The following is a 17,698-nucleotide window of genomic DNA, read 5'->3' on the forward strand; positions in this document are numbered from 1 at the left end:
TCGTTCCTTCCCAGGCACAGGACCTTGCACTTGTCTTTGTTCAAACTTCATACAGTTCTTGCTAGGGGACTGTCGGAAACCTCAGCGGTCTCTGGAAGGAATCATGAGGTCATTGCTCTGCCCTTGTTATCAAACTAGTTTTAGAAAGTTGGTAATTCTATATTAAACCAAGATGTTCTGATTGCCTGTTTAAAAAAAAAAAAAATCAGATCAAATATTCTTTGCAACTATACCTTGTTGAAAAGTGGAAAGATAGAGCTGGGCTCTGGGGAGCGGTACTGCCCACCAAACCTGCTGCTTTCGGGTGTAATCATGAGTTACTGCTGTCAGCACACCGCATGGCTGTTCTTCATTCTTTTCTCATTCAGACTGTTTACAATAAATAAAATAATTTATTGAAATGCATTGCACATTTTGAACGGTTAATTAGTAAATCAATGATTTTGTACTATTGGGTGTATAGTTTTTCTTTATTTGACAAATTTACTGGCTCTTAGAGTATAAATTGCTCATGACTGATGTTTGTAGCTTTTTTTGCTGTATTACTTGGTTCTCACGAGTTCTTTGGTGGTTCTTTCCTCTTTAGCCATTTTTAGCTGATAATTTTAGCTAACCAAAGAATGTCTATGCTGGTTGAGCCCAAGGGTCCGCATGGCCCCATACATGTCCCCTGGTGTCACGCAGAGCCCCGTTGAGCAGTTTTCCCTGGGACACCTTTGGGCAGTGGTGGATGCTGTAGGGTCTGTGTCCTCTTCTGGTTCCTCCTTCCTCGTTTTCATTTTTTGTCTCCCCTATGCAACCTCCCTGGGTTTCATCCATTACTCCTGACATCCACACTCTTCCCAAGGACCATCCTTTTTTCCAAGGATGCCCAAGAACAAATATGAGCAGAGATTCTTCCCTCCCACGCTTGGTTGCTTTTACAGCGTCCCGTTGCTGCATTTTTATGTCCCTCTGCTTCGTCCAGCCGTTCAGAGCAGCAGTGCTGCTCCCAGATCTGCCTCTCCATTCAAACCTATAAATCAGTCTCTTGATCTAATTTGTCTTCTACAACATGTGCAAGACTTGAGTGTTCTTTCTGCCTGGATAGGACAAAAAGCACTTAGTATATACTGGTCTTCGTGTTTTGTTGGTGTTTTTTTTGTTGGGTGCTTTTGTTTGTTTTGTGTTTTAAATGTGAGAGTTTCTGCATTGTATTGTGTAGTAGGAGAAACAACGGGTTTGGGGCTTTTGGAGGTTTTGGGAGTTTCTCCTGATTTAGTTGTATCGTTTGAGTTTTTGGGGTTTCTCTGGTTTAGCAGCACGAGTGCTGCTGCCCTGTGCTTCAGTGCTGGATGGCTGAACCCATGAAATGGATAGCAAAAGCCAAGCTCCTGATGGACCTCACGGAGTCTTGACCTTGTGGGTATTTCCAGGGTGGTTGCAAGTAGAGTTTAGTATTTTGTGCATGTCATTTTCCTTAACTGTTACTCAGAACTGGCTTTTAGGCTCTCATGTCCTCTGCCCTCTCCCCAGCATTGCCGCTTCATGAGCTGGCCTCGACTGCATCCCGGCGAGCGGGACGGGGTGGGTGCTGTGTACCACCTTCAGAAATCTCACATACGTTTAACAACGAGCAGTCCAGGCTGCTGTCGTTTCTGGGTTTGTGTGGCAAGGCAGACTGATGCTACCTACCATTCGGACGAGCTTCTGAAGGTTTTAGTGGTTTTTCTTTCCTTTTTTCCTATTGAAATTTGCAGTATCTCTTTAAAAGTTCCCTTGTTGATTCGGGTTTTTTTCAGTGTAATCACCGAATGTATTTTCCTGACTCAGTGGGAGGGCAGAGCTGTAGGTGGCTGTGCAGACCATAACTTCTATTTTCCTAACTTCCTTTCCTGTACAGCTCTGAACCACAATATGGCATTTCAGCGGAGGGTTTGGTGCTAAATATCTCTTTGTTGGGAAAGGTCAGTCACAAGGATGTGCTGGCACCGATGTAAGGACTGGCTGTGCCAGCGTGTCAGACACTCATATTCGAATTCCAGATTATCCCTACTTGTGAGAAAATGTAGTTGTTATGGTTTAAAGTGGCAAGTAGTCTATTTCTGTACTGAGTGTTTATTAGAATTTCATGGATGTTCGGGGTTTTCCTATCTGTGGCTGCTGGGACACAACTAACCAGACGATAATGCAGGTATATATGTCTGTGTCTGAAAGCCTCTAATGTGGACATAGGTGTGAACATTGCTGTTTTGAACTTCCTTCCCTAACACATAATTTTTCAAGAGATTGATGCGATTGTAACAACAGTTTCTAAGCTTCTCTCACAAAAAACCCACAGCCAAATGATAAGCGAACATAATTCCCCAATAGTTAAGACAATGTTGTAGCACTTTCAGCAACTTCACTACCACATCCAGCAGGTCCTTCCCCTGTCCGCTGTCATGTTGTTACAGAAACATCCTATCCCTGTATTGCTGCTTAGTGAGCTCTGAAAGAAAGAACAATCAGTTTGGGTAATAAAAATGACATACAAAAGACAGAAGCTGTGATTTATTTTGGGAGATTGAGTAGAGTGGCAAGCAGCACTTTTTAAAGGTCACTTGTCTCAAATAAACCTTATCTCTCTCTCAAATTTAAAGAGATATTGCAGTGTTTCTTTGCATGTAACCTGCATTAAATGTCTTTTACAAGAACATATTGCAGAGTCCAGCAGGAACATCGTACATGCCCATGTGCTTTATAGGTGATGGAAATGAATGGGAGTGCTGGCAGGGGGAATGAAGATCAGTTGTAAGTGATTAATGAGATGCTAAGAAATACTCCTTTGGGAAGGCTGGTGGTCTGAGTTGGTCTTCAATGTGTATTTTTGAAAATGGCATACAAAGTATATACACAACTTTTTTTTTTTATTTATTTTGAGAGCCCTGTCTTGTTCCAGCGGTAGTTCTCAACTAAGGTATATAGAACAGCCTTCATCACAATAATCTTAACATTTAAACTGAATTAGGAAAGAAACACTCTATGTGGCAGTGTGTGTCTGCGTGTGTGTCGCTGTCTTTGAGCCAGAATGGGCTTCAGTAGCACCCGTTTTTGGTAGAGAGCAGGCATCTGCCCTTGTTCTCCTGGGAAATGCCGCAGAATCAGTTCTGCTCTTGGTCCTGCTCATGCTTTTCCTGGAGCCGTTTTGAAAGTTTGTAAATCATTATGATTTGGGTAGCAGGCAGCTTAAATTAGATTTCCTTGTGTCTGTATTATCACAGTCACTGTGGGACTTGCTCATGGACAGAAAGAAATCTGATCGAAGCTTAACTCGGAGCCGGTTGTTGGAATAGGGAGGTTAGAAAGATGGGGGCAGGCTGAGGAGTTTGCAGCACAACTGCGGTGTTGTTAAGCTAGAGGTAACGAGTCTGTATGGGTTGATTTGTTCTGTAATTTACTAAAACTCCTGGATTTTTCAGTTACGCTGACCTCCAGTTGTATCCGTGACTGCCAGCAGCCCTGCGTAGTAATTTGCTAGCAAGTACTGGGCGTCATCCTGGATGTCGTCCTGCCTGGCAAACGATGCGCTGACCTTGCTCGTACGTGCCTCTCGATCTTTTTGCGTGGACGATGGCATTGCGGTGTGTTTGCAGAGGAGCCGGCTGACGTGTGACCCGCGGAGGAGCGGAGGAGCAGTGTCACCCTGCGGCACAGGCGGCTGCTGACGGCTGTGACGGAGGCAGCAGATGGGGAAAGCCGGAGAAGCGACCTCCGCCAGCCCCGTGGTCGGCATCGTTGAAATATCGGTGGCTTAACTAACGTCCAAATCGCCGCAGGCTTTAAGGGGGATAATGTGACACTTTCTGCCTCGTGTCCGTTAGTAGATGGATAGTGCTTTTCTGTACGTGGCACAAAAACGTGTACTGTAGCAGTATGCGTTTGGATTTTAAAAGTAACCAGCTAGTGCTCCAGACCACAATTAAATCTCAACTTTCTTGCTTCGCTTTTCTACTTTTTTGTTGTCGTTGTTGAAGAGGTCACATCTCGGTGTACGTCAGCTCTTACCGCATGTGCTGACAGATAGCGAGTGTACCTTTTGGCCACTGGATTGAATTTTGTCAGCTGAGCGGTTTGACCTTTTTGCTGTTCTCAAACCCTGAAAATAGATTTTTCAGCCTGTAAAACTTTTTGGTGGCTAAACATAGTCTTCAAAGTGTTGTGTTTCCTTTGTATTTGGATCAAGTTCACTATTCTATACCTGCTGCTTGGAGGTTTTTTTTACTGGAAGCTTGTGAGAGTTTAGCAATCTTTTGCTTTTCAAACTTTCTCCTTTTCCAAATACATGTGAACAGAGACATTAATTTACAGGTTGCATATTTTATACATTCTTTTTGTAAGTAAAATGTTTACACTATTTGAGTATTGTTTATATTAGGATAGTGAAAAATAGTTTTGTAGTCTTCAGTTTCCCAGAGTTATTTTACAAGTAATGATCTGTGCTGGGTTTTTAGAGCCCACAGGATGGTGAGGTTTAAGTAGCGATTGGCAACGAGAATGTCATTGGGATTTACAAGTGACACAACATCCTCCATGTTCCTCCTAACAATTTTGATAATCAAAATTATGTTACATCTGTCAGAAGTGCTCTCAATGTGTTTGGTTGTTTGGTGTTTGGTGTTTGGTTTTTTTTTTTTGTTTTGTTTTTTTTTTTTTTTTTTTTTTCCTGGGGGTGAGGAAGGTTTGGAGAGACCTGCAGTGCCGCTTACGGTTTCAGAAAATAAGTGAACAAGTATTCGGTAAAGTGCTTCTCTTGTGTTCTTCAAAAAATAGACATAAAAATGTGATTCCAAATGAAGACCATTTCACTTAAGTTTAGTCAGTATTTATAAAGTTGATATTGGATCAACAACACTTGTACAATATTATCTTACAATTCGTAGGAATGAATATCTAGTGGCTGACACAACTGTGTGGAATTTTGTTTTACAGAAAGCTTTTCATTTTGATCATGATACTTTATGCTGTCAGGGTAGTTTCGGACTTTCTGCATCAGAGCATTTTTTAAAAGGAATAGTATATAAATTCTGTTTATAAGTGGTAAAAGGATATACATTTTATCATAGAATCTAAGATTCTCTGATACTGTTCTTTCATACAGTTGAGTGTAAATTTAAAAATACTAGAATATATGTGGCAGAAAATAAATGAGCAGCTGAATTAAAGGACTGGTTATTCCATGTGGCTTTGATTCTTCAGAAGCCTAGTACTGACTTTTACTTCTTTCAACAGAAAGAATATGTTTGTGGGCTTCAATCATGCATGTACAGTTAGATTTATAGAACAGAAGTGCTATTGTACATACACATGCCAAGATGCATAATATTCTTTCTGTGTACTAATTTTCATAAAGAAAATTCAAAGCATTTTATGGACTAAAACTTTTGTTTAGATTACACTACTTTTTGTTCTGTATTGATGCTTTCTAGAGGTTATTCTTGAACTAAGGCATGAATTGAATTTATAAATAGGGATCCTGCTTCATGTTGGATTGCAGCATAAGCTAATGTTTAGGACTGTGGGCTATTTGGCCGGCATCATCTGTTTGTCATCTTATGCGCTCTTAATCCTGTTGGTGTATATCGTTGGCTGTAAAGAGGCTAGACCTTTCTTTTGTAGGAAGGTTCGTTGTTTTCTATCAGTTGTATAAAATCTGAATGTGATTGGGCAGTCTTAGCCTAAATTAGCTTTTTCTCAAAATGTATGTCAAGTAGCAGGTGGCTATTCAAATGTGTAACAAAAGTTTGATGAATACCTTTGTCTTCAAATCAGACTCACACGTCTTGTTTTCCTTTCTTTTTCCTGCCTTTCCCCAAATCCATTTTCTTTACAGCTTCCAGCTGATCTTACCAAGATGCATCTTACCGACAATCCTCATCCTCAGGTGACTCATGTCCCCTCAAGCCAGTCGGGATGTAGTATTGCCAGTGATTCTGGGAGCAGCAGCCTATCCGATATTTATCAGGTAAAATTGCATTTGTTTCTTACTTTGCCTTCCTTGATGTTAAACATTCCATAAACAAAACTGGTGGCCCTTTATCCAAGACTTGTCCTCTTGATGTTTCTGCATATCCCTGTGCTGCTCGTGTGACTTGCCACCTCCACAGCCACATAGAAGTGAAACAAACTTCTTGTAAAGCTCTTTTTCTTGCTTTTCACATCTTTATATACCAACAAGAGTGCTGTGGCTTTTAAGCCATATTTGATGATTTATGGGATCATTTTCCTTCGTTCTGAAATGGAACAAATTTAATGAAATCATTCTTGTGTTTCAAATACCTTCCTTGATTATTTTTATTTATTGGTAATAACAGATGTTCTGTTCTGCAAACAAAAGCATGGCATAATAAGCGCACTCTTTGCACTAATTGACTGTGGAAATTTTAGTGGTGCTTGCCGAGAATAGAAGTTGTCTGAAATCCAGAGATAGCTTTCATTTACAGATAGTATACTTAGTTACCTGTCTCGTCAAATTGCAGAGCTAGTTTAATGGGGTTTTTTGTTCTGGTTGATGAGGGTGCTCATCTTGGGTTTGTCTTGATCAGTAATGTCACAACTTTTCCATTTTCAAGTTGAAGTCTGACTAGAACATTGGGTATATAGCAACTGTTGAGCATGATGTAATGTGATTTTAGACATGTTTCCGTTTCCTTGGGTACTGTCAGGGTAGTATTTCTATACTGGAAACATATTAGTGATCTATCTATTTACAGCAAAGTATTGCTAGGTAACTTTAAAAATAAGGCATTAAAAGCAAAAATCTTTTTAGAACATTAAGTGTCTCTATGCATTTTTGTCCTATTTAAGCTATTACCTTACTAATTCTTTAGATTTGCTTGCTGCCAGCTAGGAGTAGCTGGCATCCCTGAGAGAGTCTTTTCAAAATGCTCTGTGAATTCTCTAATTTCTGAGAGGCAGTGCTAGAAGATGTTGTTCTGTATCTTGATTTTTTTTTTTAATTTTCTGAATCAACCGAACTTATTTAATTAGTCAGAGTCACCAGAACTAGTCTGTGTGTTGTACCTTAACATCTTATATATTAGGATGCTGATGGGACAGTTTTCCTGACCATCATCTGCCTACCTGTCTACCTGAGTAGTTTGGAGAGGTTGCTCAAAGTGAAAAGCATTTAAAATATATTATTGATAACGAAAATATAGTTCTAGTAATTAGTGAATACTCTATCATGTGTGGTTAATTGCATTTGAAATGCGTTATGTCTGCTCTTCAGAAAATGCCAAAAGAGCATAATTGCTAAACAAATAAGAATTATATAAATAAAAGAGATAATGGTGTAGCATATTTATATGCACTTTAGCAAGTAAACAGTGGTGAAATGTATTTTTGTACCCTAAGGAATTATTAATTTATTGAAGTGAAAATGACTGTAGATTTTCTATTAATTTTGAGGAGTGAGGACCTTTCAGGTAGGAACCTCCTTTTCAGTGACACTAGCCTGTCTGTTTTTGTATCCTGCAGGGAACCTGGACATCTGTAAATTTTGCTGAGAATTTCTGGCCAGCTGGGGTCATGTCCGAGGCAGGTTACCCCTGTTAGACTCATGTGAGATCTTCAAAGATAATATTACAGCAATCTATGATTGTAGCTACAGTGTCAGTAATCCTGAGAGATAGCATTGGAGAATCAAGCATTTGATAAACTGTGGGTGAAGATAAGATGTGCAACAGGCATGTCGTGAGGGCAGAAAAACCCTCAAAACAACGCAGTGGGGTTTTTTTTTTTCCTTCTTAATTTTTTTAGTGAATTTTTCATGTCTTGTCCTTCTATGCATAATGTGCAAATAATAACCTGTCAAAAGATGTGGGGTTCTTTATGGGCTTTATTGCAATATCTGTAACAGTTTTGGAGAAATCTCTTACTGTTTGTCACCCAGTTACAAGTGCATGGATAGATATGGTGTAATAATGTCACAGCACAGTATTTTAACGTAGCATTATATTGCAGTGACGCGTCAATATAGACAGATTTTGAAATCAGAAAGAAAAAGATAAGTGTTTCCCGCAATATTCATCATGACATTATGAAGGCAGAGAATCTCTTTGATATGCAATAAACCTACATTTTTAATATAATGTATTGGCTCAGTAGCTGAAAGCATTTTTTGTACGTTAAAGTACAGTGTTCCATAAAGTTCTTGGAAAACAATGTTTTGCTTTTGCAGTCAGCTTCATATCTATTACTCGCCAAACTCTCTAGGAATATCATTAATGTCAGCAGAGGAGAGAATTTTTGAGTAATTTTGATTAATGTAGCCTTGAAATAACTTTTTGAATTAATGGTATCTTAACATTATTTTTTACAGTAAGTAGTGCAAACATAATTCCAGAATAGGAAGACATGGTTAGAATAATAGAACCAAAGAATGAAACAATTTTTTATTAAGATTTGGAAAGGGTTTCCGTTCATTTGTGTACACTATATTCATCGATAGTGTTGAAATGAGGTTTCACTTGTTCCAGCTGCTTCTCAGTCCAGGATGTTAGACAGGAAATGATGAACATAAAGCTTAAGGTGAGATCAGCAGAAAAGGAGTCCTGCCTGTAAGCACTGCTATGAACACATTGTATTAAACCCTCAGTTAGTTGCAGAAACTTATGAAAATAGATGTATAAAGATATTTTTCTCCCTTCTCCTGTACCGTTACTGCTCCCTGTTGGAGCTTTCAGTCTTTATGTGGTAAAATGTACAATGTAGGTATTGCAACGTCCAACTTGCTTGGAATACGGCAGAGCAGTCGTTTTTCTGTCAGACTGTAGACTTTTTTTAAATAATGGAAGAAAAAGTAAATTATTCCCTACATTTTTAAAACAACTTCTTTAGTTTGCTTGAAGTGGATATTTTTTAATTATTTTTTCATTCAACCCATTTCTGACAGTATGCTTATTTCAGACCTGTAATAGGTATCCTCAGGGGAAAAGAATACAACTGGTATTATGGAGAGAAAACATCTTTCTTTGGCCTTTCATGGGACAGGCTTTAAGGCAGCCAGCCAGGGGGTAACGTAGGTAATCCAGATCATATCTTTAGATTTGGGTGGGTAGGGTCTCACTTCTACTGTGATGAATTAGTTGCCTGTATCAGTAGCTTGCAATGCTGTTCTCTTAATGACCAACCAATTTGCATCTTCTTTTTCTTACCTGTTTAGTTCTCAGTGGTGCGCTTAAAGTTTTTCTCTCTCTCTTTCTCATTTTTTAAAATCTTTCATTTATCAGTTTGGCAGTATATGCTATTTGTGGGCAGCAACATTACTGCCCAGCAAAAATTCCAATTGCGGTTAAGGTTTTGATATTAAAATGGATTATCTATAAATTATGCATAAGGGAGTGGGCCTTACTGAGGGTTTTTCTATCAATTCTGAAAAAAGGCTTGGACATTTTTCTCCTGACAGAATTGACATGAGGGGAGGAGGAAAAAAACCCACCCCTTGCTCTTAATAGCAGGTTGCATTAGGAGTCATGAGTACTAAAGTACATTATCATATGGAGTTATTCCAGCACAGGAAGTCTTTTACATGAAGTGTATTTAATACTTTTCTTCTGTCGGTATATGCTTCTGATATACATAGTAGTGGAATACATATCATTATCAGCAAAACGGTGCAAGGGCTAGTTCTTATGTCTGTGGCTTCCAAAGCGTAGGCCAGTGTGCAGGACGTCTCTGTGATCAACATTTGGCAAGCATAGCTGGAACATATTAATTGGCAAAATTTGCAGTGCTATATATAAATTAATAATAGTACGATTTTAAATTAGCAAGCAACTGTTTTGACAGTAAACTGGTGTTAACTTTCCAGGTGACCTATGTGACACACACCATTTGAGTCTGTTCCTGCTGCCTTCTCTATAATAAATACTCTTGCCCTATAGACCCAATCCTGAAAATCCCTATTTGTGTAAGATTTGAGGATTGCAGCTTCTGGTTTCATTTTATAAGTCAGTAGTTTGTAAATGTTTCTGTTAAGAATGATTTTGAAAATGATAATGGAAAGAGCTGGGGCAGCATACTTGGGAAGAGCAGCTACTCTGCAGACAGCTTTGTGAGCAAAATCCTCCTGTTCCTTCCAGCGCTGCCCGACCTGCCAACGTTTTGTCAACCATCTGCACACAGTCTTGGAAACGCAGTTTGAGGACCACCTCTTACTTCATAGCTTGATCCAATTATAACTTATTTATCAAGAAGATGGAAGATTTCTTTATTGTCCTATATAGGCTATACAAAGAATATTTTAAAGAATCACTTTTCTGTAAAACCTATAGCCTCAGTTTTGTTATCTTAGCTTGAGGTTATCAAAGTGGGAATTAGTACTGTAGTCTGTCTTACTCTGCCTGGAAAAGTTGATATAAACTGTGGCTATTTAGATGAAGAAATGCTAGAAAAGTCCTTGAATAAAATGCTGTACTGATCATGTGCTGCTGAGACTCTCCAAGCACAATTTGCACTTGGGCTTAATTCCAAAACTGTTAATGTGAGCTACATAAGCCAGTAAAGTGATGTAATATAAAACAGATTTAACCCTGTATGTATTGTTATCCTACTCTGAAAGAAATACTTATGTTGAATCATTTAAGCCTGATTTACTGGTTTTGCTGGCTAATTATTAAAATAAGGACAAGCTCAAGGGCCCAAGGTTATATCTAAAACGTGGTATTTTTCTGTCTAGTGAAAGCACTGGGGCTTGCATTAGCCGATCAACATGGAGCGTGTAGGAAGATGGAGGCAGTGCAGTCTGCTGTGATTAAATCACTTAAAATGAGTGTTGTTTTTTATGAGGCCAGGAAGGCAGGAGACCAGCATGGCTGCACAAGGAGCTCCTGGTCAAACTAAGGCGCGAGAAGGAAATGCGTACAGTGGAACCAGGGACGTGTATCTGGGGAGGAATACAGGGGGACTGCCGGGATGCGTAGGGTTGGGACTGGGAGACGTAAGGCACAGCTGGAGCTGAATTTGGCAAGGGGTGTGAAGAATAACAAGAAGGGCTTCTACAGGTACCCTGATCAGAAAAAGATTAAAGAAAATGTAGTTGTCCCCCCCCATAAATAGGAGAACTAGTGACATAGAGAAGGCTGCGGTACTTGACTTTTTTTTTTTTGCCTCAATTTTCACTGGTAGTCGCTCTTCCCACATCTCTGAAGTCCCTAAACCTCAAGGCGGGGAGTGGGGGAGCAAAGTCCTTCCCAGGGTAAGAGCAGATCAGGTCTGAGACCACCTGAGGAATGTGAACATCAGACAAGTCCGTGGGACCCAACGGGATGCACCCAGGGTCCTGAGGGAGTTGGCTGACGGAGCTGCTGAGGCACTCTTCATCTTACGTGAGCGGGCACGGCAGCGAGGTGAAGTCCCCAGAGACTGGAGAAAAGGCAATAAGGCTCTGGGGAGACCTTACTGCAGCCTTTCAGTATTTAAAGGTGTCTTCTAAGAAAGACTTTTTACCAAGGCCTGCAGTGACAGGACAAGGGGCAACGGTTTCAAACTGGAAAAGGCTAGATTTAGCTTGGATATAAGGAAGAAATTTTTTTACAATGAGGGTGGTGAGGCACTGGAACAGGTTGCCCAGAGAAGTTGTGGCTGCCCCATCCCTGGAAGTGTTCAAAGTCAGGTTGGACAGGACCCCGTCCTTTATTTTGCAGGTTTTGTGAACATGCGGAGTATTTGATATGTTAGTTTGTCATCAGTGTTTGTGTAAAATATCTCAAGGATTTCTTTTAAAGAGAAAGTTAATATGGTGAATGTGTTCATTTAAAAAAACAAACTCAATTTTCTGCAAGTCTCTGTAGAATTGCCTTATACTTCTCAGTGACACATCTTGTTGTTCAAATTTTTGAATTTAAACAGAAAAATGATTTGCATGCTGGCTTAAACTAAAAAAAAGTGATTGAGCAAATACCCCGTGGAAATTGAAAATTTGAAACTACTTTTTTTTTTTCCTTCCTTCCATCTGTTTGGGAAGTTATTTTCATGCAATTACATCACTTAAACTTTACATAAAGAATTACTGCAGACGATTCCTATGTGATCCTGCTTTTTGTTGCCAGTATTGCATTCTCTTTCACCGTTGCTTCATGTGTCTGCTCAGTGTGATGTCTATATTGCCATCTATTGATGACAGTAGAAATGTGTCCACAGATATTGGGTAACCAATGGTGTTACTGAATTATATTAGTATTTTGCTAATAATACAGACTCTCGAATTGTAAAAAACCCATTTTGTTTACGTGAATTTGCAAGAAAGAGTAAATAAATAAAATGAGAATCAGCCAACAGAGGAAAGAATAGTCATCTGTATCGCCACCCCCCCAGTTTATATACTCAACCTGACATACTTGCTCTATGCCAGGATTTGAATCCATGTTATAATACCAAAATTAAAAATGAGATCAAATCCCTTTCATTTTAGCCACTCAATCTGCTTTGTTTTTTCCTGTGTCACATGGTTAATATTGATGGATTTATATTGCCTGTAGTTCACTGCAGGTGGGGAGGGATATAAGTAAAGACAGAGAACAAATGCCCCAGTATGGTTTTTTTTGCTTTCAGAACTTGTGATCATAATTCGTGTAGCATGATGTTGCTTTATGCCAATGGTATGTATTTGTACCATCCTGTAACTGTAGATTTCAGTGTTCAGAAAGGGAACTATTACAACTTCTAGTTTGAATTGTTGGTCACACACTTTCTTTTGTTGTATGAGCTACCTAAGATAAGGCCATATGTCATTAAACTGAAGACAGCAAACTCTTTGTCTGATGGATGTTTTCTTTGTAGGCTACAGAAAGTGAGATGGGAGACGTTGATTTAACAGGTCTTCCAGAAGCACCTGTAGACTCTGAAGATGAAGAGGAAGAAGAAGATGAAGATATTGACAGAACTTCAGATCCGCTTCTAGGGCGAGATGTTGTACGAGAGTGCCTTGAGAAAGAGCCTGCAGATAAAACTGATGATGATATTGGTGAGGAGGGAAAAAAACCCAACAACTTTATGTAAAACTGTATCATATAACACCTCTAAGAGAAGTTCACCTGAAAACTGTTTAATGAGTTAATTTGAAATGTATATCCTCATAATTATGAATGATGCCTTCCAGAGATCGCTTTGCTCTAGTGATACTGTTAATTGAATGACTTCTCCTCTAACTGAGAGAGTATTGTCCTGAGAAGCTAAGCATGTTGAAAAACAGTCTTTGAGATGCTTAAGGTGTTAAGTATTACAGTCATTGTATGTGTTGATATAAAGGAGGGATAGGTAGCAAGGTAATTTTGACTGCCTGAAACTGTTGAATTAGTTATTAAATGTCAAGGAGAACATACTATTACTGCAGTATAGATACACTTTATTATAAATTACAAAATATTTAAGATGAAAATAATTTACTGCAGTGTTTAACTAGAAATTGGCATTAGTTTTAATAGTAAAATTTGCATTATGTTATACTTCACATTACTTCTCTAAACACTGGAAAATAATTTTGTGCTCCTATCAAGCTTATAATTACTGTACTGTAAGGGTATTTTTAATTTTTCTAAATGTTTGAAGCTGAAGTGCTTTTACACTCTAGCGAGACTGCTGCCGTAACAGTCAATCAGAACACGATCAAGACTGTAGAGCTGAGTTCTGGTAGTTGATGACAAAATGCACGCTAGGCTCATTTAGCTACAGTCACTAATGGGGATTGTAACACTACTGAGCAATTTTTTCATGAATTTAACTGATGTTTAATATACCTGTGGAGGGTAAGGTATCTAAGGAACCCCATGGCCTTGCAGTCTTCATACCAATGTTTCCTTTGTCTAACAGAGCAATTACTGGAATTTATGCATCAACTCCCTGCCTTTGCAAACATGACTATGTCTGTGAGAAGAGAACTTTGCTCAGTGATGATATTTGAAGTAGTAGAGCAAGCAGGAGCCATCATACTTGAAGACGGCCAAGAAGTAAGTTACTGCTTACAACGCAATTTGAGTGCTAGAGGCGGTAGGTTAGCAAGGGCATCTGGGTGTGAAGGGCTGGAAAATCTGTTTTGCACCTTTCCCACACTTGAAAGTTAGAGAATTCTTCTCTCACCATGACCCGTATCCAAAATCCTGAAATCTTAGCCCATCCCTTTGGGAGATTCTACCTGTGTATTTACTATCTTGTTCAAGACTTCAACTCAGCCAAGTATAGTCATAAAACAGCATTCAGTATGTTGTTAATCAGGTAAGTGCTAACATCTCGAGGAGTTTATTTCAAAGATTATATGTGGCATAGAAGAATGCATCATTTCCATTGGTAAAATAACTTCTCACAGTGTAATTTTTTAAATACTAACATGGAGTGGTATCCTTGCCCAACAATGTAGGTACTATAACATAAATCTCTAAATTAGGAGCAGTTTCCATACTTACTCAGTGAGAGGAGACAGATCTTCAAATTAGTCAGTGGTCAGGCCCCCAAAATAGGTGCTCTGAATCACCGTCTTGAAATCTCTCTCTGTCCTTGGATGAAGACATCTGGAATGGCCATAGCAGGTCATCCCTCCAGGAGGACTAGGTAGTCTCTCATCTCTGATAGTGACCAAATGGGTACCCAAGGGAAGAGTGTTCATTCTCACTAAATCGTATAAATATACTGTAGCAATTAGCCCACTGATTAAAAAAGCAATCTTTTCATCAGCATTCCTCCCTACTGAATGAGTTCTGAAATGAATGAAGAATGCTGAAAAGCATTCTTGTTTCAGTCATCTTTATTGCTTGCCTTACAGTACACAATTTTAGTGAATTAAATGTTGCAAAACTGTTGTGACAACAAACTGGAGACTGCGAGAATAAGCCTCTCTGAGATAAGAGCATTTGAATGGCTTATAGAAGTTGTTGAATTAGCTTCAGTTTTTAAATTTGTTTTTTACTTCTAGCTCGATTCTTGGTATGTTATTTTAAATGGCACAGTAGAAATCAGCTATCCTGATGGGAAGAGTGAGAGCCTCTGTATGGGAAATAGTTTTGGGATTACTCCCTCTCTGGACAAACAGTACATGAATGGAGTGGTCAGAACCAAAGTAGATGATTGTCAGGTAAGACTACAATTCTATACAACTACCTCATATTTTTAAGCATCTAATAAAAGAAAACAGCCTACTTTCATCTTAAGGCATGATCTTTATTCCAGGAGCAGAAAAAAAGGAAGCTGGTATTTTGTGGGTCAAGGGCTCTGCTGTTGGGTTAGTTCTGCACTCTTCAGTAGCTGGGATTTGTTTCACGCTGCTGTTGTGTGAGAAACAAGAACTTCTGCTTTGTGCTGAAATGTAAGCTTAGTCTGCCCCAGTCATGCTGTGTATGTGACTGACATGCAGTAAAAGCAGATAAATAGACAATATCCATTTCCACTTCTTACAGGCTCTATTGTCTATATGTTTAGCCCAATCAAACAAGCTTTTGGAGATGTAAGAAGGTGACCAGTTCTATTTGTCTTCTATTTCTAACTTTTTCTCTTATGTAGTTGGGCAGAACAGAATGGGGTTGGTATCAAATGCTGTGCTATTGTGATTGTGTTGAAGCAGCCCAGAGATGGGGATACATTCATGTTTTGGATATTTATTAACAATCCCATGTTGTTTGGGGGCAGTTTGTCTGTATAGCCCAGCAAGACTACTGGAGGATTCTGAACCATGTGGAAAAAAACACTCATAAAGTGGAGGAAGAAGGAGAAATTGTTATGGTAAAGGAGCACAGAGAGTTGGATCGCAGTGGAACCAGAAAAGGACACATAGTTATCAAGGTGAATTTCTTTCTATGCTTTCCATTAATCTATTAAACCTTTATTTATTAGTAAATAAATACAGTTTTGGTTTGAGTCTAGAACACATACTCAGTTTTGTCTGTCTCAGCTCAAAAAAATCGATTGGAAGGAAAATATATTATTTTACAAATTTACTTCCATCTCCCTTTTAATAAAGTTAGACCTGTTCAGCAGATATATTGAGTTTTGTATTGGGAACACCCTTTGTGCGTCTTCATGTATTGACCTGTTTTTTGTAATCTGGAAGAGGAACTTAAACTGTTTATTAAACATAAAATTAAGGGAAGTTACTAATTGTTTTAGCCAGGTATTACCTATGCAAAACATCTGGGCTGAGAGAAGCATGAAGGTTTGATTTAAACACATTAGTGTTTTCTCCTGAGTTTACCATAACTGAAATTTGAAAAGGGAGTAGACTGTTCATATGGTTTTATGTTAAGATACTGTCTAGAGAGAGGTAGTGACGAGAGATATCAGTTATTTCTTGCATTTAATTTTTAAGGCAACACCCGAGCGACTCATCATGCACTTAATAGAAGAACATTCTATTGTGGATCCAACCTACATCGAAGATTTCCTTTTAACATACAGAACATTTCTAACAAGCCCCCTGGAAGTTGGAAATAAACTCTTGGAATGGTTCACAGTGGACAGCCTCAGGGATAAGGTTGGTTTGAGTCAAAGAGATTAGTATTTTTGGTCAAAATGCCTCCAAATTGATTCCTTTCTGTTGCTGATAAACTAGGATTATGCTCCAGCTATTTTATATGAACTATTTTAAAGCAAAGTACTTATCACTAGTGTCATGAAAGGATTCTCCAGTGTGGTGTATGCATATAGTGTACTATCCTAATTAGGTATGACATTGCTTCTCTTCCACAGAATGATAAATACTGTTTTCTATTAAATTTAAAGATGTAAATGCCAGTCTCTGAAATCCTTTTTCACCAGAAATGCAGGGAAATTGTGTTCATGATCTCTTGGACATACCATCTTTCTTTTCACAACAGCATTGTGCTTTTCTTCCATAATTTTCTACTGTAGAGCTTTTCAGTGCATTGAGCACACTGTGTTTGAGCAGCTTATTACGAACTCTGTACTTAAAATAAACTCTGCTCAAGACAGGTGCAGTTGATAAAAATGCTTCCATAAATAGAACCAGGTTCAACTCTGCGTAACTGTATGCACATACACATGAAAAATGTTCATAGTCTGGAACTTGTATCCATGTCCAATTTGTTGAAAATTATGGCAGTAAAATTCTTAGCCAGTGGTTTTATGTGTTCTAGCTTTGAGCTGAAGGAAACCCAACAGGCTATCAAAACGCAGTATTTTTTTGTGTAGGAAGTTGTCTGGGGTCTTTTGCTGTGGTTACTGCTTCTCTTCTTACCTTTTTCTATGCTTTTCATTTTGGCAACTACTGTTTTTTTAAGAAAAGGAAAGTAAAAGAAAACTGTATTAGCAAATAAAAGAGGAAACTGTTTATTTTTAGAAGAGAAACTGCTATAGACTAATCTTTTTTAATAACATGGATGGATAAAATAGTCGTCAGACTGACTTAATCATGAATGGTAGTAATTGTAGCACCTACAAAAGCAACCTGAAGATTTAACTAAAAGTTTTTAAACTTCCTAGAACTTTCTTTGAGGAGATCATTAGGATACTTTTGAAAAATAAGTTTTATAAACAGCATAGGGAAGAGTTAACTGAAGATGGATTTGTGCACCAGTAAGTATGTGTAATGTAGCCAGTTAGGTACAAAAATGTTTTTTATTTTTCATTTGTTTCCACAAATAAAGGATAAGAGAAGATGATTTCATGTGTAAATGTCTTCTGCTTCTGTTTGTTAACAGATGCAGTAATCTGTCATGTTATTCTGCCATGTCCT

General features: G+C 38.6%; 1 protein-coding gene across 5 annotated transcripts in view; it reads left to right on the top strand.

Moving 5' to 3' along the window:
• Positions 1–17,698, top strand: part of RAPGEF6 (Rap guanine nucleotide exchange factor 6) — a 133,059-nt gene that overhangs the window by 75,983 nt on the left and 39,378 nt on the right. For all 5 annotated transcript variants that reach the window (XM_075056311.1, XM_075056314.1, XM_075056313.1 and 2 more), the window contains 6 exons: positions 5,852–5,983; positions 12,802–12,985; positions 13,831–13,967; positions 14,927–15,085; positions 15,637–15,789; positions 16,313–16,477. In XM_075056311.1, the coding sequence (XP_074912412.1) occupies positions 5,852–5,983; positions 12,802–12,985; positions 13,831–13,967; positions 14,927–15,085; positions 15,637–15,789; positions 16,313–16,477 (930 nt within the window). The remainder of the gene's footprint in view (positions 1–5,851; positions 5,984–12,801; positions 12,986–13,830; positions 13,968–14,926; positions 15,086–15,636; positions 15,790–16,312; positions 16,478–17,698) is intronic.

This window comes from Buteo buteo, chromosome 24 (assembly GCF_964188355.1).
Source record: "Buteo buteo chromosome 24, bButBut1.hap1.1, whole genome shotgun sequence".
Lineage (NCBI taxonomy): Eukaryota > Metazoa > Chordata > Aves > Accipitriformes > Accipitridae > Buteo > Buteo buteo.